Genomic DNA, 24,721 nt, shown 5'->3' with positions numbered 1-24,721 from the left:
AAATAAGGTCGGGGCAAGAACGCTGCCTTGCCTTTGTGATGAGGTCCTAAGATTAGATCAAATAGACTTCTGTTATAGGAAGATGGATTCTAGTTGGACAACAGTAGCCAGTTCTTAAGAGTTAGAACAGTTTAACAGAAGAAGCAGTTATGGGACAGGGAGTATTCTTTCTAGGTGGCTTTCAAGGACATGGAGACAACCATCTGCAGCAGATGGTTGTCTCAGCATTTCTTCAATTCTATGACCCTTTAGAAGACTCCGGGCCAGTTTCTCAGATTTGTTGTCGCTATGTGTTTTCAATTTAATGGCTTACATTTGCCCCATCATACGAATTTCTTAGCAAGATTTATTCAGAAGAGGTTTGTCACTGCCTTTCGTCAAGGCTGAAAGATTATGACTTGCCTAGGATCACCTTGTGGATTTCCACAGTTAAGGGGAGATTCAAACCTTGGTCTCCCAGTGTCCTAAGCAGATACTCACTCCAATCATTACAACACACTGGCTCATTCTCAGATTACATCAACTCAAATGGTTGTCGAGAGGATGGCATTGATAGGGGACTGTAAAACAAAGTTATGTTTGTACTGTAACTTACAAAACAGCTGAACATCAAATGGGGAGGATATGATTCGGATGGTCTGGCATGAAATACAGAATATGTGATATACACATCTTTAATAGAGGAGGAAAATCTAAATTATTTTCCCATTGGTTTTTCACAACATTTGAAGGATATATTTGCAATGGGATAACTTAAAATATAAGCTGTACAGTAGGCTTGTGCATGGATTCGGAGTGGTCAGTTTCCTTTGGCCAATCTGGCTTGTTCGGCTTGGCTAGATAGCCATAATGGTAAGGGTTCAGCTGTCATGTATTTTCATCCTTTAAGGGACTACATGGCAGCTGATCACGGCTCATTCTCCCCTAATCAGCACCATGCGGTGAGGAGAGGCTGCCATGTGCTACTCGCATAGAGGTTCCCTGTGAGCCATGCCTGTTTGGCCAATCAGAATAGGTAAATGCTGTGACGTGTCTTGCACAAGCTGTGCCTATGGCAAGTGTCTCAGGAAGGATGCTTTCTTAACCCCATTCTTCAAACCAAGACTTTTTTGAAAGAAGATAGGAAACAGTCCCAGGAAGAATTCTTGCTTAAGCCAGTTCTTCAACCCCAGACTCCTTTGAAAGGAAGATAGGAAAGGGTCCCAGGAGGGGTGCTTCCTTAACCTTGTTCCTGAAACCCAGACTCCCTTGAAAGGAAAATACAAAAGGGTCCCAGGAGGGGTGCTTCTTTAACCCAGTTTTTCAAACCCAGACTCCCTTGAAAAGAAGACAGGAAAGGGTCCCAGGAAGGATGCTTCCTTAACCCCATTGCTCAAACCCAGGCTCCCTTGAAAGGAAAGGATTCCAGGAATGGAAAGTTGAGCCTTTTAAGTTCCCCATTCCCCCCAATGGGCCGAATCTTCTGGCTGCGGACCGGAAATGGCTATTCAGCAATCTGCCCATTTTCAGGAGGCAAACAAAAATGGATTTGTGGGTCTCTCAGAATTTGGCCAGCAGAAACGGATCGAGGTTCAGCTGAAATGCACAAGCCTACTGTGCAGCGCAAACTAAACATGTGAAGGGGAGATCTAAGGGGCACCCCCAAATATTTCCTTCATACAAAAGTGTGTGTTTGGCTTTCAATCAGAAAAGGCATATAGTCCCAAAGCAAGTAGAATACAAGCACTATGTGAGTTTTTAGTAATAATTAACCTTTGGACCCCTGCAACTCCCAAAGACATTTCTAAAAGATGGGACAGTGAAATATTCAAAAGGATTTTTAGTCACATCGGAAACAGAAGGGGTGAATCAGAAAAAAAATAGCTGCGACTCCAGGAGGACTCTGCTAAACTCTGGCTTATAATTAGACACAAGAATAAATAACAACATAGTGTTAAGAAGGCCTTCTTTTCTTTATACAATGTAACTTTACAGCAGAATTCTTTTCCTTTTAGTGTAATTGACCAAATAGGTGGGAAAACATATCATTTGTTCTGCCTTTTAATGGAAGACCAATTAATGAAATGCAGCAGGAGAGACTAGATAGAGAATGCAAAGACACACGTAGAAATAACACTTAGGGAATATACATATTAGTACCATCTGGCCAAAAAAACAAGGACATGGCAGTTGAGTCTTTCAGAATCCATTGGCTGCCAAAAGGAGCACTCACCCTATGCAGCATTGCAAAACACCTGTTTTAAAAACAAAAACAAAACTGGATATGAAAACTTTCACAGTATAACAACTTCTCCTACTCCTACATCAGCAAAGTGGAAGACCAAAAAAACAAAACAAAACAATAAGTTTAAAAAGTTTGCACAGAAACTTTTCAAAATCGTGTTTTGGGACTGACTGCGAGCTTACTATGATAAGAAATACATATCTTATTCCATATAGGATGTTTGGAATTGAGGCAGAATATGCAATCAAAAAAGAAAGAAGTTGGATTGGCAGAGTTGCAAGGAATACCAAGAAGAAGTACAGGGTGAGCTGGGCTTCTTAAGGGAGACTGCTTCAGAATCCCAGTCCCTACATTGGTTTAAAAACATTCTGTTTTCCAGTGCATACACTATTGTCAGCCACTTCACAATCATTAATCATTTCAAATGAAATCTTTCTGCATTCCCATTCTTCATGATATGAATGAAATACTCTCACAACTTTCTCATTTGTCACTCTTCAGAGTAGGGGTCCCAATCTGGCAAGAAGAGTCCTGATTGAATCACTGCTGTCAACTGTTCCAGCTAATTCAAAAGTGACCTTCTCCTCTCTCTTTAGCTTACCTCGCATATGACAAAACTAGTTTGCACTGTACTTATGCCTTGAGAGAGGAGGATAATTCTTGTTTTTCTCAGTACACTTAGGCAAAAGCAAAGTTCTGCAGCCTCCCTGGGTTGGGTCTTTTTTTCTCATTAATAGCCTTCAGCAACTTGACCACACTCTGGTTTTAATTGGCCACATATGTCCTGGTTTTCATCTGTGATATATTGGGAAAAAACTGGATTTTTTTTGGTGATGAAATGAAAAATTATTGATGTATGCTTCTGAAACATAATTCTGTTTTTATATTTACTCTTTGCAGTGCACATAGTCTAAAATGTGGAAGATAAATGCAGCTTCTCAGGTGTGCATGCCAAGCACAACATGTTCTTTTCAAAGCAAGGGCATATTTTATCTTTACTACTCTCTTGGCAAAAGTTATAGATTATGAAAGCTAACGTTATTTTTTATTGTAATGAAGGTGTAATCTAACCTATTCGTGTGTTGTTATACGTTGAATTATGAATGAAATGAACGATAAAACGAAATGAAATAAATGAAAACCTTGAACTGATTAAATATGGTGTAATTTTGTTAGAAATTCCAGTAGATCAGATTGGTCTCAGGCGGTGCTTTGATTATGCTTTTACTGCATGGCAGAAGCAGGCTGAATTCGTTGGCCCCTGGGATTGCTCCTATTATTCTTATTACAAAAACTCGACAGCCATCTGTTGGGAGTGCTTTGATTGTACTTTTGCTGCATGGCAGAAGAGAGTTGGACAGGATGGCCCCTGGGGTTGCTCCTATTACTATCATTATTTCTACTACTTCAAGTACTATTACTACAGAGGCTGGATTGCTATCTGCCAGGGCACTTTGTGGGACTGGATGGCCCCTGAGGTCTTCCACTGAAATATTGTTAAGTTTATGTTAAACAAAATTGTTATTCATTTTAAATATTTTAATGTTCTTTCTTTCCCTTTTCTTTTGCACTACAAACAAGATATGTGCACTGCGCACAGACATTTGTTCGTTTTTTTCAATGAATTCACACAAACACTCTCCATCCATCTGCCACTGGTCAGGCCCATCTGTCAAATTTTAAAATGCAATGGGTCAAAATATTTCCAATGCGTGATATAGATACACACACACACAGTAGAGTCTCACTTATCTAACATAAACAGGCCGGCAGAATGTTGGATAAATGAATATGGAGGGATTAAGGAAAAGCCTATTAAACATCAAATTAGGTTATGATTTTACAAATTAAGTACCAAAACATCATGTTATACAACAAATTTGACAGAAAAAGTAGTTCAATACGCAGTAATGCTATGTAGTAATTACTGTATTTACAAATTTAGGACCAAAATATCACGATGTATTGAAAACATTGATTACAAAAATGCGTTGGATAATCCAGAATGTTGGATAAGTGAGTGTCGGATAAGCGAGAGACTACTGTGTGTGTGTGTGTGTGTGTGTGTGTGTGTGTGTATATATATATATCTAAGGGCTACATAAGAAACTTTTGCTTCAAAAAGGGTTCTGCGGCTGAAAAAGTTTGAGGACCCTTAAACATGATAAAACACAAACCAAGTTTATAATTAAAAGTGAAAAAATAGAACATGTTGCGAATATGTGTTTCTCTAATTTTCACCTTTAAGACATAAACAGTATTCCTATATAGGAAAATAGCAAGAAGTCCAGTATGTGTTTTATAACGATCACTGATTCACACAAAGGAGCCTTGCTAAAGTAAGCAATACAAATTCACTTTCAAGTCTACCACCTGGGAGCTCTTTCATTGTCTACAAGCACTAGTAGATACAGTCTAAAAGGTAAAACAGAAACAAAAGACTACCCTGGGAAAGTATGTACTAACAGTGATAAAGATGTCTTCTTTCATTGCCTTGACACGTAAATCCCCAAGGGAAAAAAATCTCAGGGGTGGAAGCAGGTAACTGGGTATCATAAAAGCATAACCATATGGAGGATGAATCATTTGGGGAGCTTGGTGATTTTACCCACATGCATACTATAATTTCATCCCATATTGCAGTCTTATGACTAGAGCTTTAAGATTCTAATTCAAAAAATTATTTTTTTGAGCTCTTTTAATGATAGAACTCCATTTTCTACCTTTCAGAAATCAGAACATAATCCACATCACTTAATCCCCACTTTCTGCTGTGTCCCAAATACAGGTACCTCATGCTATTTTTTAAATATAAAATACACCTTGAAAAAAGTCCATGAAAACCTACTGATTCTTTGCTGTTCTTTTGATTACCTTGATAAAGATATTAATGGATTGACATGGCTGGAAATATTTTACATATAAACTAGCATGAAATCTTTGTTTTTTTCAAGAGGTTTCACTGAATAACCATTAATGATATATTTTTTTAAAAAAGATCAATTTATTTTGGGAACAGAAAACCTGACAGATATGTCAGCTTTTTTTTTTTTTGTGGGGGAGTGTGAGGTCTGGGCTTTTAAAGAAGAAAGTTCTTAAGAGTGAGCCAAGTGGGTGCTCTTAGATATTTTATTGCTTCAACAGTTTTAAAATGTTTTAAGGGTTCTTAATAGATTGGTTAATTCCATTTTAATATTTGTATGTTGTGGATTTTAAATTGCATTGGTTTTTTAATGTTGTGATCTGCTTTGCTTCTCAATTTAAAAATAAAACTGGAATACAAAAAATAACAAATGCTATGTGGGCATACATCATTTAATTTATAATTACAATGGAAAAAGCAAAACTTTTTTTCTTGGTGTCTTGGTTTTTAGGTCTATTTCTGGGGTTATTTGGGATGCTGATTTGAAAAATTGCATTGGATAGAATGCATCAGTTCTAGTTTCTTAGATATGGTTTAAAATCATTACAAAACTGGGGCGTGCTGGCGTTTCATTTCTAAAGTGTTTCTAAAGTATAGTTTGTGAAAAAATTGTTATTATAATAAGAGGAATGAAATTTCATTACTTCCGTTATAGTAATTGCGCATTTCTAAAGCTATTGGAGTGAAACTCGCTACAATGGTAGAATACATTTACCACTGTTCGACGTCTCACTCGTTCAGTCGTTTTTGACTCTTCGTGACCTCATGGACCAGTCCACGCCAGAGCTCCCTGTCGGCCGTCACCGCCCCCAGTTCCTTCAAGGTCAAAACAGTCACTTCAAGGATACCGTCCATCCATCTTGCCCTTGGTCGGCCTCTCTTCCTTTTCCCTTCCATTTTCCCCAGCATCGTGATCTTTTCCAAGCATTCCTGTCTTCTCATGATGTGGCCAAAATACTTCAGCTTTGCCTCTAATATCCTTCCCTCCAGTGAGCAGCCGGGCATTATTTCCTGGAGGATGGATTGGTTGGTTCTTCTTGCGGTCCAAGGCACTCTCAGGATTTTCCTCCAGCACCAGAGTTCAAAAGCATCTATCTTCCTTCGCTCAGCCTTCCTTATGGTCCAGCTCTCGCAGCCATAGGTTACTATGGGGAATACCATTGCTTTCACTATGCGGACCTTCGTTGCCAGTGTGATGTCTCTGCTCTTCACTATTTTGTCAAGGTTGGTCATTGCTCTCCTCCCAAGAAGTAGACGTCTTCTCATTTCCTGGCTGCAGTCTGCATCTGCAGTGATCTTCGCGCCTAGAAACATAAAGTCTGTCACTGCCTCCACGTTTTCTCCCTCTATTTGCCAGTTGTCAATCAGTCTGGTTGCCATGATCTTGGTTTTCTTGATGTTTAACTGCAACCCAGCTTTTGCACTTTCTTCTTTCACCTTGGTGATAAGGCTCCTCAGCTCTTCCTCGCTTTCAGCCATCAGAGTGGTATCATCTGCATATCTAAGGTTGTTAATGTTTCTTCCAGAAATTTTAACTCCGGCCTTGGATTCGTCAAGCCCCGTATGTCGCATGATGTGTTCTGCCTACAAGTTGAATACGTAGGGTGAAAGTATACAGCCCTGCCGCACTCCTTTCCCAATCTTGAACCAGTCTGTTGTTCCGTGGTCTGTTCTTACTGTGGCTACTTGGTCTTTATACAGATTTCTCAGAAGACAGACAAGGTGACTTGGTATCCCCATACCACCAAGCACATGCCACAGTTTGTTATGGTCCACACAATCGAAGGCTTTAGAATAGTCAATAAAGCAGATGTTTTTCTGAAACTCCCTGGCTTCCTCCATTATCCAGCGGATATTGGCAATTTGGTCTCTTGTTCCTCTTCCTTTTCTAAACCCAGCTTGGACATCTGGCAGCTCTCGCTCCATGTATTGCTAGAGTCTGCCTTGCAGGATCTTGAGCATAACCTTACTGGCATGGGAAATAAGTGCCACTGTACAGAAGTTTGAACATTCTTTAGCATTTCACTTTTTTGGTATGGGGATGTAAATTGATTTTTTTCCAATCTGATGGCCATTCTTGTGTTTTCCATATTTGCTGGCATATGGCATGCATCACCTTGACAGCATCATCTTTCAAGATTTTAAATAGTTTGGCTGGGATCCCATCGTCTCCTGCTGCCTTGGTGTTAGCAGTGCTTCTTAAGGCCCATTCAACCTCACTCCTCACCGTTAGCCCACCAATTTCAGAACGTTTCACTTATTCATTGATTTTTGGAGAATTTTCAAAATTATTATAAACAACATTAAAAAAAAACTACAAAAGCTATCTACTTGAATTTTATATACAATGCACAAGATAATCAGGACATCAATCCCTAGAAATTTCAGAAAGATTCACACATCTATAGATTTTGAGAGATTTTAAATTTTTTAGACAAAAACAATTTATTCCCCCAACATGCGACAGCAGCAATTCCCTTGAATGTCTACCTTTATGACACACAACCACAATTTAGCACAGATTTATATTATTGCTTACTTACTTTAGTCCTCTTTGCAGATTCAATAATTTTATTTATTATTATTAGACTGACTCTAAATGGTTGGCTGCTGCAGCCCTCATCGGGGCTTATAGATGTTGAGCACTGCTTGCTGGGAAATGTAGTTTAGGGCAGGGCCTTTTGCATTCTCTCCACAAGGGGCCTCACCTCCCGAACTACATTTATAAGAATGCTGTGTTTTCGGTCTCCCAGCCATTAACTTTGATAGTTCCGCTTAATGCTTATACTGAAAATTAGTCTGACCTTGAGAGGCATCCGAATGTTACAGAATCTTAATGAAAATGAGTGGTGTGTGTTTCAATTCTTAAATTCCCCCTACATGTTTCTAATATCGATTTGTATGCACCAATTTAACGAATTTGATCCAAAATATGAATAAAAATGAAAAATGAAATTATGTGCTAGAAGATGGCTAGCAGATGGCTACTGGTAGATGGCATATATTCTGTATCTCAAAAACTAGAGCTGATAGGGGAAAACTTGTGTCATTTTCAGAATCTGTAGGTCACATATATTCAGAAATGGCTAACATTTGGGGCACTAAAATGTATGTTGGTCAATATAAGAATATTAATGTGAAAGAGATCAGCAGATACCAGGAAAAGCAAGGAGGGGAGTATCTTTAGATGCTTGGAAATAATAATAATAATAATAATAATAATAATAATAATAATAATAATAGTAATCTACTCTGGGACTTCCGAATTCAGACAGACAGAGTGTTGGAGCACAATACTCCTGGCCTCATGATCATGTTAAAAAACAAAGTATGGATTGTCGATGTTGCAATTCCAGGTGACAGCAGGATTGAAGAGAAACAACTAGAAAAGCTGGCACGATATGAGGATTTAAAGATTGAATTGCAAAGACTGTGGCACAAGCCAGTCAAGTTGGTCCCAGTGGTGATCGGCACACCGACCTTGGCCTGCACTTGAACACAATCGGCGCTGACAAAATTACCATCTGCCAGCTGCAGAAGGCCACCTTACTGGGATCTGCACGCATTATTCACCGATACATCACACAGCCCTAGACACTTGGGAAGTATCTGGCGTGTGATCCAGTACAACAGCCAGCAGAGTGTCTGCTGTGGACTCATCTTTTTGTGTTTCTAATAATAATAATAATAATAATAATAATAATAATAATAATAATATACACTGTTTTTTCTCTCCACAGAGGAGACTCAAAGCAGGGAGCAGAAGCAAAGATGAAGGGCCTGATATAACAAAATTATACCATTGCTATTCTGATTTAACTGCTGTGACTCCATTCTATGGAATTGTGAGGTTTGTGATTTGGTGAGGCATTGGAGGAATGCCTCTCCCTATAACATAATAATAAAAATGATAACTCACCACACTAATAAAGCTTGGTTAACATTTTTTACAATACCTGAATCTGGCCTAGTTGCTCTGGTACTACTGACCCAAATATAACAAACAGGAGCCTTCCAAAAATGTACTGAAACCTTTAGTTATACTATACATTTTTATTACTTCTGTGATTACTAGCTGTACACCACAGCCACTAGCAATCAAGCCTCTGCAGAGCCAGAAATACAGGAAAAATTATAACCAATACGGTTTTTGAAGTCGCAAAAATGACTTCATATAGATTTTCTAAATGTACATGTGTCATAGTGTTAGAACATGCTAGATCAGCTTGTGATAGATTTAGGATTAATGTTTTCAACCTGTGTGCAGAGCAATAAAGGGAAATTATACTCTTGGATTATACAGTAGAGTCTCACTTATCCAACATAAACGGGCCAGCAGAACGTTGGATAAGCGAATATGTTGGATAATAAGGAGAGATTAAGAAAAAACCTATTAAACATCAAAATAGGTTATGATTTTACAAATTAAGCACCAAAACATCATGTTATACAACAAATTTGACAGAAAAAGTAGTTCATTACACATTAATGCTATGTAGTAATTACTGTATTTACAAATTTAGCACCAAAATATCACAATGCATTGAAAACATTGACTACAAAAATGCATTGGATAATCCAGAACGTTGGATAAGTGAGACTCTACTGTAATTTATAATTCAAGTATAATTCAACTGTAGTGTGCCAAAATTATACATCCCATAGAAATATAAAAAATTACATTTTTTAAAGTTTTGGTTTAATGGAAGTGAATAGCTATCTGAAGGCAGTGCTTCAGTATGCACGTATAAGAAAAATGTCTTGGCTCTTCTAAGAATTTTCTAGACCAGCAACCAAGTTTTTCCTCTGTCCTATCCCACTAACTAATCAGTTTGTTATTACTATTGGCTTATTCAGCGTTTAAAAAATTATAGGGGTTTCAAAGAAAAAAGCTGAGGGGGTAATTTTTGCTGGAGCTTATTTCAAAAAGCAAACTAATTATGATGATTATTATCACAATACCATGCAGGCCACTGTGAAGCAGGTTTACTCTATACATTTATTTTGTTTCTAAAATATGCCCCAGAAACATGAATCAGTTTGGTTATTCATGTGCTTAGAAGGAGGAGGGATGCTGCCCTTTTTCTAAACCTGATTCAATATCTACCCCCCAAGCTATTAATAAGGCTAACATTGTGTCTGTTATATTTATCAATGTTGTCTTTTCATCAATAACAAAACCAGCATTGTTTGGGATCCATAACAGGATTGCATCCTTTTATTTCCAGAATGGTTCTTATAGTAATACATCTCTTCAGAATGCACAGGCAAGAGGGCAATCCCTACAGACAGGAAAGCTGTCTGTGTACACAGAAGAAAATATCTAGCAAATCTGGTCTGACCTTAGTTGAATCAGATATCTCTTGTATAACAACTTTCTTCCACTCATGTCAACTGAAATGTACTCTGCTGGAATATTTTAAAAATATAAATCCAAGCTCATTCTTCTGATGCTAGAAAAACATTTACAATCCCTTTAGCTACTACTCAGAAGGGCTTAACTTACGAATGAAAAACATCACGATACATTATTATTATTATTATTATTATTATTATTATTATTATTATTATTATTATTTGATTTCTATCTCGCTTTTCTCCCAATCTAAAGCAGGACTTGCCCTCATCACATTCATGGGAAGTGGGAATGTTCATTACTACAGATTTATTTTTCCTTCTCTCTAGTCCTGTTTTTACCGTTGCACAATCCCATGCTAATGTTGTAATGTTTACATTTTTATGTCTAAATTTTTAAATATTTGATGCTTTACTGTTTTGATTTTATATGTGTTTTGGGGCATCGAATTGTGCCATGTGTAAGCCGCCTTGAGTCCCCTCCGGGGTGAGAAAGGTGGGGTATAAAAGGGGCAAATAAATAAATAAATGCTACATCAAGCCTTTGATCCTAATTCTAGCAGACAAAGCCATTGCTGCCACCAAATATATTATGTGTACCATTGCTGCCAACAATTATAACATATATGTGCCACCGCTCACCAGAGCTAGCACAGAGAGCCACCCAAAAATGGAGGGAAACTGACGTTTAGAGCAACAGTGTTGTAGTTGGGCCAGGGGGCAATAATAATACTACTAGTAGAACTGCTAGCAGGAGGAAAAGAGCTAATGGTGAGCAGGTGTTTGATGAGGAACAGCAAACAAAGCGGCTCCAGGAAATACTTATGGCTTCTGAGGAAGAAACGTTTGAAGGGTTCTCTAGCGATGAGGTGTCAATGCTAGAAGAAGATGGGTTAACAGAGAGTAGAGGAACTAAAAGGACAACTAGGGAGCAAGAGTCAGATGAAGAAAGGGAAAGGAAGAAAATCCAGGATTTACTTACTGCTCCCACGGAAGGTGAAACTTTTGAGGGTTTTTCTGGGAATTATGGGTCCGGGAGTGAGATGGAAAGTGCTGCAGATTGGACTCAAGTAAATGTGAATACAGAGCCAGTTTCTGGGGGTGCATCAGGGGATTGGCAAACTACTGATACACCAGGGACATGGGAAGATCTAAGTCTTGAACAAAGATGGAGGGACTGGAGGGTTGATGGGTGAGGTTCACGTATGGGATCAAGATCAGCTGTAGATAATGATGACAGGGCGGAGGCCTCATCATCGTTGGATAACGATACATAAGTTAAAAGTGGAGCTGGAAGTAAAGACTCTTTGCAGAAGGCAAGGTGTCGTTTTGGACATTGGATTGTCGCTGCCTGTGCTTTTGTTGGGCTTGGCTCCTGGCTGTACAGCTTCGTGTTCCTGAATTTGGTTTGGCTCTTGACGACGGCATAGCTCGTTCCTGGTCTGGTGTTTCCTGGCTTCCCCTCGGTTCCTGAATTTGGTTTGGCTCCTGATGACGGCATCGCTTCCCTCGGTTCCTGAATTCGGTTTGGCTCATGACGACAGCATCGCTTCTCCCAGTTCCTGAATTTGGTTTGGCTCCTGACGACAACATCGCTTCTCCCAGTTCCTGAATTTGGCTTGGCTTTTGACAACGGCGTCGCTACTCCTGGTTGGCTTTCCTTTGGTTCCTGAATTCAGCTTGGCTTTTGACAACGGCATCATTTCTCCCGGTTGGCTTTCATTTGGTTTCTGGATTCGGCTTGGCTTTTGGACAACGGCATTGCCTGCTCTCGCTACGGGTGTGTGTTTGGCCCTTTCTTGGCTTTCCATACCGTAGTTGGGCATGACCGTTGTTTCAGTAGACTCTTGGCTGGAGTTAAGCCGGATTATCAAGCAAGATAAGACAAATTATTTTCTGTTCCTGCATTTTTGCCTTTCTTGAAGCTAAAGACATTTACTTTTACCAGGAACACTGAAGTTAAGTGTTCTTAGGTTCAGAATATTATTTAATAAACATTTGTCATTCTTACTTCTTGTGTGCGGCTTTTTCAAAGGGGTCTGTGTCCTGACAAACAGGCCACCTCCTTATATTGATATATAGGGTGACACACTCAAGACTTGAGGTGAAGTAAAAACAGAATTGTGAAGTTTATTAGAACCTGAACAAAAAGGTTGCGTATTGGTTACAGAAGAATAACAGGTTGACTACTTTAAAATAAAATGGTTCTTTAACTTGACTTCCTCAGAAACTATGTTCCCTCACAAGAGAACAAACCAGGCTTTTTAAAAACTCTCAAACCTGTAGCAATGGAATTGGGAGAGAAACAGCTGCAGATGAGAGGATTAGCCTCTTTCTTAATCTGTGGTAGTTTCAAACCAAAACAGTATTGCTTAAACAGTGTAGGTGGCATTGCACATTTATTTAATGAAAAAAGAGAACTGCTGTGTAGCATATCATGTAGTTTAATCCCCATCCCATGCTCTTCAGTAGAGTCACCTTAGATGGTAGTAACTAGGGGTGTGTGAAATGGTAATGTTCTGTTGAAATGTTCTGTTTTATTCTGTTTTCATCTCGAATTTTGGATATCCCCTGTTCTTGGAAGATTCCAGGAGATTACGAGGGGGGCTGTTTGGATTCATAATTCAGAACCCTGAGTTCTGTTTCCGTAAGAATCTCCCCAAAAACAGAATGGATTGGGGCGACGGGACCCAAAATTCAAAACGAAAACGGAACAAAAACAGTTTCCGACATTTTACACACCCCTAGTAACAACTACTCAGTCGAAATGGTGAGCAAGGGATTTAACAAGACATTTGGCAAAGAAACTCGTACAGAATTCTGAAGTGAATCAAAACAGTACAGAAAGAAAGAAAAAGAATGACAATTCACAGAGGGAGCTTGAATCTGTGTCAACATAGCTTTGTTTCCATCTTAAATTTTGGGCTGGTGATTGATATACTGCATGGAGCTTTAGTTTTGGTCAGTTTTGATACTGCAATTAATTGTTAGCTGGCAAACATATTAAAGGAACCAAGGGCTATGAAACACAGCTAGCTCCCACCTTTTGTAGCCAAATCACCTCTTTGATATCCTGGCACAGCAAGGATGCTGGAGGGCAAAAACAGTGTGGTACCTTTCATTAGAGTTAAAGTTCATTTTGACATTTTTTTCCTTTTTAACAACAAACCCTTAGGTTGTTCTTAATATGTATGGTACTTCATAAAATTCTTTGAGGTGTAAAACTCTTCCTGTTTTTAATAAAGGAATGAAGGAATTCACACAGTAAGCCTAGCCACTAGCACTGGGACTGTGATAGCTCCCAAAGTGGTTAATAAATATTTAGTTTGTGTTCAACTGTGCTGCAAACATGTCAGTTGCGAGCATGGTTATCTAGCACTTGGCAGGTGGCCATTCAGGTCAAAGGAGATTTATCCTTTCTTTTGTATGGATTTTGCAAAGCTGGAAATTACTGGGAAATTATTATTGCATCCATATCATTTGAATCTTTCGTAGCTTTTCCTGTTCTGTTTGGATCTCATAAATAAACCAAACACGCTATACACAAATGCATCCAACAGATGGTAGGAGGTAAACATTTTATATGAGAAAAGAAGGGAAAGAAGGAAAATAAGCTAAAGATGCTCATAACAACTGGAAACTATTCCATTTTGCATCCAAATAATATAGCCAGTAGATGCTCACAATTTTACCATACTTCATCTCCACTCCTGTCCATATTTTTCAGAATCCAATATTTTATAAAAACAGCCAGAGATCTCAGTAGCCATTTAATCAACACACAGTGCTGATTCCTGAACAGAGGGGAGTCCAAACAGGCAACATTAAGCACGGGCAATTAATTGTCCTTCTGCTCTAACAAATCAAAGCAGCAGTTAAAGACTGCATTATCTTGGCTTTTGCAGAAATGACCTTTAAAAATTATAATAGGCACCTACAATTAATTACATTGAGCTCCAGACAATTATGCTCCGTCCTCCAAGGCTCTGGGTGTGGACTATTTTATCTGCCAGACTGAAATGCCACTAGAGAACTCTCCTGTTTGTTTACTCTCCAAAAGCACATGTTAATCATGAAATTATAGGGATTTTATAAAAAGAAGGTTATCATTGATTACATTAAGAAAGTAAACACAATAAAGCAGGTTGCCTGCAGAGATTAGGCACTGATATCGTATGATGAATACTGTTTATTACTGATTTCAAGTGGTGCATATCAAATGTGAGCTGGAACATATGATCAGAATACTCAGGTAATGCAGCTCTTGCTGGGCTGCACCATTTTGGGGGACGGGGGGTGGGGGGTGGTGGGAACGGACAGACAGCATTTTTGCAAGATCCCTTATATTAAAACCAAAACCAAACCCAAAACACAACTATTCTAGTACATTTAAAACGATCCTGCCAAAGAGAAAACATAGCAGGGAATATAAGAAGAGTTCTTTTTAAAATACATAGGGAAAAGTGAGATATGTAATTCCTAACTATGTCTCAAATAGTGCAATGCATGAAGCGAAGAGTGGTCCTTCAAAGATTGAGATAGTTGTAATCCAGTAGAAAGGGATCCAGAACCTAAGGGTCTAGCAAAGCACTAATGCAACTTATGCTTTCAGATGGACACAGGTGTGATAATAAGTCCCAGTACAGGTAGAGTTTGGAAGACCAGAGCAAGCTGTTTGGGGACTAGGGATCTTATCACGTCAATGTTGGAATTGACCACACATCGTGGCGAATCCGTGGAGTCCCGGCAGGGGGTGTGGATAACCCGTCACTTCACGCCTCACATCAGCCGACTTACTTTTGGTCCCATCTCACAGGGGGAAGCATCCACTGCCCAGTTTACCCCCGCTGTTGCAAAGGCAACATGGGAAGCCTCTTGTGTTTCCATGGCGGCGGTGTATGCCAGTTCCTTGCCCCTTTTGCCACATCATGTAATGTACATCGTGTAATGGGCTCCTTGGCAAAAGGAGAGAGGAACCAGCATATGACGGGTGAATTAGCCCATATGATGAGGTCATACGGATTGCTTTAAGCTGTAGTCCACTTAATAACAATAATGAAAACAAATCCAATAAGTGCCTATTTAAATATACAGTAGAGTCTCACTTATCCAACATAAATGGGCCGGCAGAACGTTGGATAAGCAAATATGTTGGATTATAAGGAGAGATTAAGAAAAAGCCTATTAAACATCAAAATAGGTTATGATTTTACAAATTAAGCACCAAAACATCCTGTTATACAACAAATTTGACAGAAAAAGTAGTTCATTACACATTAATGCTATGTAGTAATTACTGTATTTACGAATTTAGCACCAAAATATCACAATGCATTGAAAACATTGACTACAAAAATGTGTTGGATAATCTAGAACGTTGGATAAGTGAGACTCTACTGTACTTCTAATCATGTTCCTTGGAAGGATTTGGTAAGTCCAACTTGTGGGTCTGCTTCAAAATGTGGTGTTTTGCATTAATTTCACCCACATAACCTCAACTACATAACTTCCAACTCTCCTCTACAATTAGAACATTGACATATACAGACTTAAGATGGCAACGACTGGAAATGATGAAGGGGGATGGGGGAGGGATGAACTGATAATGTTATGAGAGACCACATTTAAACCTTTTGCCAGTACAGAATAATCTGAACTATTGGGAAAACCAACAAAACCAGCAAAGCAAAATGTTGGGAGGACAAAGAAAACAAATCTCTATATGGTTTGAATAAATGCTTAGGTCTCTGCAATGCTGTCCTGTGTTCAAAGCCTGGCAATATTTTCACAGGTGAAGCTTATATTGCTTTTCAGCATCTCCCCTGCTGTTAACATCTGCTTTTTGTTCCCTTTGAAGATAAATCAGGGAATAAATGAGGGCATTTGTAATGAAAATACAGATTTTGGTCAATATAGTAGGTTCTCAGTTCTCATTACAAATGCCACTGGATGGCAGAGGCATATTAATCTATATGTGAGAAAATATTCTTAGTCTGTTCGGTTCTGTATAACAGCTGTAAATTTTGGGAATCCAAGATGTGCAATGTTTCCCCAAGACAACTTGTTCACAATCTCTACAGGCCGAATAATCTATCCCATATGTCTGATGTCTGCATGGTTCATGTATCAAATCCTGCTTTAAGAAAAAACATTCATGCCTTGGTTCAGAGAAGTCAGCTATGACTATGACTTTATAGGCTCCAAACGTACCTGGTAGGATAATGCATGGAGACAAGGTGGTTTCAGATTTTATGCTGGATGAGTACAATTCTACTGGCTCACTGCATGTTTTATATAAAGGTCTTTAATTTACAAGGAATAAGATTTCCTTGAGGTGAGAGAAAGCTCTAACCTATAAAGCAATCTACATGCTGACACTTAATTAGAAATGCTGCTTTAAAAAAGAACATAATACACAATATTTTTATAGATTGAAATGTGCATTCACTTTATAAAAATACTGGGATGGCCCTTGTGGTTTCCTATGACTCCATGTGTCTATGAATCAAGAAGATTTAGCCAATATTCTGTGAAGGTTGAGTGAACATTTTGTTAGCACAGTTGCTAACAAAATGTTCACTCAAATTAGATTTTTAGAATAGTTTAGTTTACCACTGAGGCCTTTGAAATTATTTAGAGCTTAAATAGGAAAAAAAATCAATAATATGGAAAAGCCTGCTATACCTTGGGATTTCAAGGGGGTCGACGCTGATTCACATATTCATTTTTGAAGCTGTAATCTAGAATGTTTTCAGCATACACTTGAAATGTAAAACGTAAACATATTTTGCATGGAGGAAGCTCCTACTGTAGTTAATGAGAGTTTTCCTCCATACAAATGGCAGGCATGGTGGGGGCAAACACTAATATAGCACCTTAACTTTAATCCACAAGATTCCAATCTGGATCAGCTCCCCAGAAGGTTTTCTTCAATCCTCCAAACTATATCTAATCATGTAAGAAATATCACATTTAATTTGGCCTTAGGGGCAATTTTATAGAGACTACCATGTAAAGAGATGAAAAAATACTGAATGGACCTGAAACGAATGTACAGAGAATTACAACTATTCTGTTGCTTCAAAAGTTACCTTTTGAAGAATTCTTGCAAAGATTTCAACAAACGATAAGCTCAAAAACTACTAGATAAAAAATCATGCCTGTGAATCTATGACGCATTGCACATTTTCTTCTGCCCCCAGGTCTCTTAATCTCCATGTTCCTTTTTTCCCCCTGTCTGCTGTTCAAGAACTCTCTTTTAACACAGGCATAGCATAACTTCTTTTTATGTTCCTCTTAAAGGAGAAAAAAAACAAACCCAGAATCTTTTACTCACATTCTTTTCTCTTAGCGCTATTCTAGATTGGTAGAATGAAGTGTGAGTTTTTTCATTATAGTGCCTTGGGTTTTGCGTGTTGTTGTCTTCTCAAAGTCTGTTTGTTCCTTTCTTTTTTTGAAGTGATGTCTTGGATCTCTACTCTGCAAAACGTCTTTAAACCTGGAGCAGGGCTTGCTGACATTGCTCTATGGTTTTGAGAAAAAAATCTCTTTGAATGTTTAAAATGCTCTTCTTAGTTATAGTTATATAGTTCAAAAGCGCCATTTCACTGATGCATTATAATTGTTTTTTAGGGCACGTTTTTCCTTATATGTCTTGGAATCGAAAACACGCCCACCTGTGGGTGGGAATAAAATGTTGCAGTTGATGGGAGAAGATAATGTAGAGCAGCAGTTCTCAAACTGTGCTCCGGGGAGTCCTTGGAGTTCCGCGAGAGGAGCCCAGCGGGCGTTCCACTTCCTCTAGGGTTTCTGCTATTATTTTATTTTATGACACAGCAAACAAGATAGATATGCTGGATTTCGTAACACAAAATCACAAGTTGAACACTTCCCAAGTGTCTAGGACTGTGTGATGTATTTTCGGATGATACGCGCAGATCCCAGTAGGGTGGCCTTTTGCAGTTGGCAGATCGTAATTTTATCAATGTCTATTGTTTCCAAATGCCGGCTGAGATCTTTTGGCACGGCACCCAGTGTGCCCATCACCACTGGGACCACCTGCACTGGTTTCTGCCAGAGTCTTTGAAGTTCAATCTTGAGGTCCTGATAGCGGCTGAGTTTTTCCTGTTGTTTTTCGTCAATGCGACTGTCACCTGGGATGGCGACATCAATGATCCAAACCTTTTTCTTTTCCACAACTGTGATGTCTGGTGTGTTGTGTTCCAGAACTTTGTCAGTCTGGATTCGGAAGTCCCACAGTATCTTTGCGTGCTCATTTTCCAATACGTTTGCAGGTTTGTGATCCCACCAGTTCTTTGCTGCTGGAAGGTGGTACTTGAGGCATAAGTTCCAATGAATCATTTGGGCCACATAGTTGTGCCTGTGTATGTAGTCTGTCTGTGAGATTTTCTTACAGCAGCTGAGAATATGATCAATGGTTTCGTCGGTTTCCTTGCACAGTCTGCATTTTGGGTCATCAGCTGATTTTTCGATCTTGGCCTTAATTGCATTTGTTCTGATGGCTTGCTCCTGGGCTGCAAGGATCAGGCCTTCTGTCTCCTTCTTCAGGGTCCCATTCGTGAGCCAGAGCCAGGTCTTCTCCTTATCATCTTTTCCTTCAATTTTGTCAAGGAACTTTCCATGCAATGTTTTGTTGTGCCAGCTGTCAGCTCTAGTTTGTAGTGCGGGTTTCTTTGTCTGCTGTGCTATGAGGAGTTTCTGATTTTTGACTTCAATCAAAGCAGGTTCTTCACTTTGCTTTACATATTCTGACAGGGCATGTTCTTCTTCTTTGACTGCTTGTTTTACTTGTAAGAGTCCTGTGCCCCCTGATCTTCTAGGCAGATATTATTATTATTATTATTATTATTATTATTATTATTATCAACACAACGACGTTGTATGACACAGCAAACAAGATAGATATGCTGGATTTCAGTTCGCAAAACCACAAGTCGAACACTTCTCAAGTGTCTAGGACTGTGTGATGTATTATTATTATTATTATTATTATTATTATTATTGCAAAGGCTAAATGGCCATTTTTTGGGGGTGTTTGTGCTTTTCCTGCATGTAAGAATCGGTTTGGACTGTTAAGTCTATTTTAGTTAAAATTGTTATTCATTTTAAATATTGTATTTTTTAAAAAAAATTTGCACTTTGTGAATTATTCCACATAGACATGTTGTATCTATCTGCCACAGGCCCAGCCCATGCCTGATATGTATATACATTATATATAATACAATATATAAACATTTCTTGGGGTCCCATGAGAAACTATTGCTTCAAAAAGGGCTTAACAGCTGAAAAAGTTTGAGAACCCCTGGTGTAGAGCAACAAAATTGCTATTTGGATATTTTAAACCCTCCAGTCAGAAATATAGCAGTAAATACTGCAATCTCTGGTAACATTTGCCATATTTGGAGGAGCCATTCATCTTGCCTCTTCCTTGCATTTGCTTTAGTCTTTTTCATTTTATGTTTTACATTGTAAGCTCTCTGCAACACTGACTGTTTATTTTGTCTATGTGACTACGTAGTATATCATGGAAAAACTAAGCAGAACTCTTTCATGTTCCTCTTTGAAGCTGTACTACATAGGGAAATTGTTCTTGAATATTCCATGTGGGTTGTCTAACAGCTTGGACATGTGTCAATGAACATACCAACTATCTTTCCTAACTGGAGGTCAGATTCATTAAAGTAGGCCATCCCCACTTCTGGAAGTTGGAGAAGCCAATGTTTTTGATGTTTTTGATGTTTTACCATCCTTGTGGGAGGCTTTTCTCATGTCCCCGCATGGAACTGGAGCTGATAGAGGGAGCTCATCCGCGCTCTCCCTGGGTGGGATTTGAACCTGGCAGCCTTCAGGTCAGCAACCCAACCTTCAAGTCACAAGCCTTTTATCCCCTAGGCCACCGGAGGCTCCAACATTCATGATTTATTCACTCCTATAGTACAGTTCAGTACAATATTGTAAAACTAAGTTGGTCTAGTTGCAAAGGGGCTTCTTGGCAGAGAATGGGTTAAAAATAGCCATCTCTGTCAGCCACTACAGAATTATGATAAAACTGCTTTGCTGAACATTAAATATATGTGAATGTAAAGCTAAGCACAACAGCTTGGGTCGCCTTCTGTTTTCTTTTTTTTCTGTTCATTTAGCCTATAATTTCCCAGCCCTGTTCTTAATTTAATAATAACGCATTGACTTTTGTTTTGCTAATGTACTTCTTGTGATTGTGATTGTGGATTTTTTTGGAAGTTTTCATTGTGGGAGATGATTATGTAGACTGCAAAGAAAGTGCAATTCAACAGAAAAGATAACTGAAAACTTATCTATATGATGCCATGTTTAGATATTTATCATGAACACCTTTAAAATCTGGAATTTAATTGATGCTGGCAGAATCCATATTGCTGTGCACATTACCCCATTCTATGTTTCCTTATTTTGTGCAATTCTTGTTCACAAATTTTCCACAGAAGATCGTTCAGGACTACGAGGGTTGAATGGAAAGTAATGGAAAGAAATGGAAAGTGCCTCCACCTTCGTAACTCCTCAACAGATGGCAGTATGGTATGCGGCAGGTACTGGCTTCTTCAGTAGACTCTCCTCTACAGTTCCATTTGGTGGGAAGCCTTAGCATTGAATGGTTGTGTTGTTGCCTAGGGGTATGATTTTACTTTTCTCAGGTGTTTTGTTGAAGGCTTTCATGGCCGGGATCACAGGGTTTTTGTGTGTTTTTTTGTATCTAGTATCTGTTTATTACTGTAGGTGTGTTTTAAGTTGGTGTGTTTGTTTTAGATTTGGTTTTGATATAGGTTTTAGTTTCAGACTTTTTTCTTGTATTGTTCTTGTTTTTCCCCTTTATTTTTGGACAAAAATTAATAAAAAAGATACACATTTTTGGATTGAACCAAGAATCACACCATTAATTCTTTTCTAAATGAAAGCAGCTGTTGCTGTCCCAATTTCCTAGTACTGACTCTGAACATGTATGCTGCTTTTAAATATCATGGTTAATCACCATGGATAGATCTACCATGGATAAATTACAGGGTGCATTCTACTCCCCTGTTCAAGGAGCTCCATTGGCTGCCGTTTATTTTCCGAGCCCAATTCAAGGTGCAGGTCATTACCTACAAAGCCCTAAACGGTTTGGGACCTGCCTACCTTCGTGACCGTATCTCCCCCTATGAACCTGCACGATCTCTCTGCTCGTCGGGGTTGCGGTTGGTGGGGACGAGGGTGAGGGCCTTCTCTGTCATGGCTCCCCGGCTCTGGAACTCGCTCCCCAGGGAGATCAGGCAGGCCCCTACCCTCCTCTTCTTTCGGAAGAGCCTGAAAACATGGCTCTTCCAGCAGGCCTTCGATAACTGATCCATTAAGTCTGACCTCTTGCATTTCCAATAATAGTCCCGTATTTACGCCTCTTCCAGCACCTTGAAGGCGATGACAATTTGGATAATCTTCCCCTCCCTGATGATTTTGACAAACTAGCACTTTGGCCCAGGTTTTTCTAGATTTTATCCAAGATTTTATCTTTTGTCCTTGAATGTAATTTTTATGACTTGTTTTTATTGTTATTTGATCTGTTTTTTGTTTTTTTTGCTTTGTTTTAGCTTATCCCATGTAAGCTGCCCCGAGTCCCTTCGGGGAGATGGGGCGGGGTATAAAAATAAAATTATTATTATTATTATTATTATTATTATTATTATTATTATTATTATCATCATCATCTATCTGTGACGTCTTTTGTATCATTTGTTTGTTTTCAATCTGAGTTGCATGAATTAGGATGCCCAAATGTCCTACTTGACATGGTGTTGACCTCTCAATGAAGAACCGTATGAAGAGAGGACAGTCTCCTATTTCAATCAATCAGTCAAAACTTTATGACAGTCCAAAGACCCAAGTAGCTCAACAGTAAAAGGTGCACAAAGTATGGACAGATTAATAAACTGATAAAACGTAGGACAACACATTATACAAGGTACATATGAACAAGAGTGAGAACACTGAAAATCAATGCAGGGCAAGTTTCAGCCTTAGTCTAATACATGAAGTTGTCCTATCCTGGCTATCTTGGAGAGAAACTTAGCAACAGTGAAAGTCTCCAAATAAAAACTTTACGTAGAATCGGGCTGATCTACCAGGTAAGTTTCACAACAGTGGACTAATATATAGTCAAGCCTGCTTATAAAACTGCAGGACCATAAGATGTGATACATACATTCAACTTCCTGGTTATTACATGGGCAAAGTCTTGTGTTATATGAAACTCCCACAAATCTACCTCAAAGCAGTTCAGATGGGAACATATTACATCTTGCCTTGGAAAACAGGCAGCAATATTTGGCAAGTCTGTTGCTCTGTGGAGAGGCCCAGCATAGTGTATACCAGGGGTCCCCAAACTTTTAAAACAGGGGGCCAGTTCACGATCCTTCAGACCATTGGAGGGCCGGACTATAGTTGGCCACCGAGCAATAATAATAATAACAACAACAACAGTAAAAAAGAGGGTTGGAAGAGACCCTTTGGCCCATTGAGTCCAATCCCCTCCTGCTTTTGTGCACCGAAAGCACAAGCAAAGCACCCCTGACAGATGGCCACCCAGTCTCAATGTTAATAATAATAATAATAATAATAATAATAATAATACCGGTAATAATAAAGAGGGTTGGAAAAGCCTAGGGCCATTTAGTCCAATCCCCTTCTGCCTTTGTGCACCAAAAGCACAAGCAAAGCACCCCTGACAGATGGCCACCCAGCCTCAATGTTTAATAATAATAATAATAATAATAATAATAATAATAATAATAATAATAACAACAACAAGGGTTGGAAGAGAAGAAGAGACCCCTTGTACCGTGGGGGCCGGATAAATGGCTTCGATGGGCCGCATCCGGCCCCCGGGCCTTAGTTTGGGGACCCCTGGTGTATACACTGGGTGCTCGAGGGAGCAAGAAATATGAGCAAAAATGCAGCTCATAGAAGGCAATGTCCCCTATTTGAAGATATCTCCTTTTTGAAGGGCTATTCAGCCAAGAACTGATTCTAAAATAAATAGCTATAAAACACCAGGAATTTTCCATTAGCACTTAGCACCCAACTGAGCATATAGATCATTTGGTAATAGAGATATATTGTTCCGTGTTTCCAGTCTGAACCCCAGTATTACTTTCAAGCAGACTAAGAAGAAACACAACATAACAATGAAGTCTCCAATAAAGTCACAGAACCACTCAGAGTCCTAATATTATGTGAAAAAGGAGGGGCAACCTTCTTTCCTATATATGATTTTATAGTTACTTGCAAATGATTCAGGTTTTATTTCTGTACCTTGTGCAAGCAGGAGACAATTAATACTCAAACTACTTAGCATACATTAAAAGTTATTCTCAGCCAAATGCTTCTAGCTTTTCAAAAGACAAATCATATTAATGGGGGAAAAAACAAAATGAAACTCAAGCTGGGAAGAGAGAAATTAAAGTCAGTAAAGTTTGTGAGAAAAATTAGATGTGTACTAACAAAACTACTGAAGATTATTCTGGAGCTATGCAAGTGTTTAAACCTACACATAGTGCCAATCAGGAAAATAATACTGTGATCTTTTATATCCTAGAACCGGAATACATCTTATAAAATCCAATTAAGCTTTGAACATTCCTGGAAGAAGCAGCAGGTAAATATTATTATACCTATTAAATATAGTTAAAACAGAGTTATGATGTTTAATTACAGGAACCTTTTATAATTTTTTTATAAATTTATTTTTAAAATTGCGTTTCTCCATAAAATTGTTGGATTACCTGCGATTAGAACAGAATTTTATAGACAATTTTATTTATTAAAGAGAGATTAATGCCACCTGAAGTTGGCCAAAGTGTTAGCCCTCATTATGGGAAGCAAATAGCATTGAAATCATAGTTACAGTTAAACGAACCAAGGGTTAGAGAGAAGTTTAAATAGCACTGTTGGCTCTTATAACAAAAAACAGACTAAGAGAATAAATGTACACATTTCAGAGGATGAAAAGATGGACTGAAGTGGTAGAATCCTGGACTCTATCAGTGTGCCATCTCATAAATATAATGGCTCAGATCCCATTGCTGGACCTATATTGAGACTGGCACAGACATACTAGGATTCATGTAAATATCAACTATTCAGCAATTGTTTCAACACTAGTTGGGACCAACAACTGGATTTTGATC

The 24,721-nt window shown here is 38.7% G+C and overlaps 1 protein-coding gene across 4 annotated transcripts in view; it reads right to left on the bottom strand.

Annotated features, from left to right (window-relative positions):
* The window catches only part of tpk1 (thiamin pyrophosphokinase 1), a 379,442-nt gene that overhangs the window by 32,652 nt on the left and 322,069 nt on the right, over positions 1-24,721 (bottom strand). Inside the window, exon 9 of one of the 4 annotated variants that reach the window (XM_062957472.1) lies at positions 2,213-2,234. The exons of the other annotated variants lie outside the window; for them this stretch is intronic. Within the exon in view, the coding sequence (XP_062813542.1) occupies positions 2,213-2,234 (22 nt within the window). The remainder of the gene's footprint in view (positions 1-2,212; positions 2,235-24,721) is intronic. 4 annotated transcript variants of the gene reach the window in all.

Source organism: Anolis carolinensis, chromosome 6 (assembly GCF_035594765.1).
Source record: "Anolis carolinensis isolate JA03-04 chromosome 6, rAnoCar3.1.pri, whole genome shotgun sequence".
NCBI classification, from domain to species: domain Eukaryota; kingdom Metazoa; phylum Chordata; class Lepidosauria; order Squamata; family Dactyloidae; genus Anolis; species Anolis carolinensis.
This window is presented reverse-complemented; position numbering and strand designations above follow the sequence as displayed.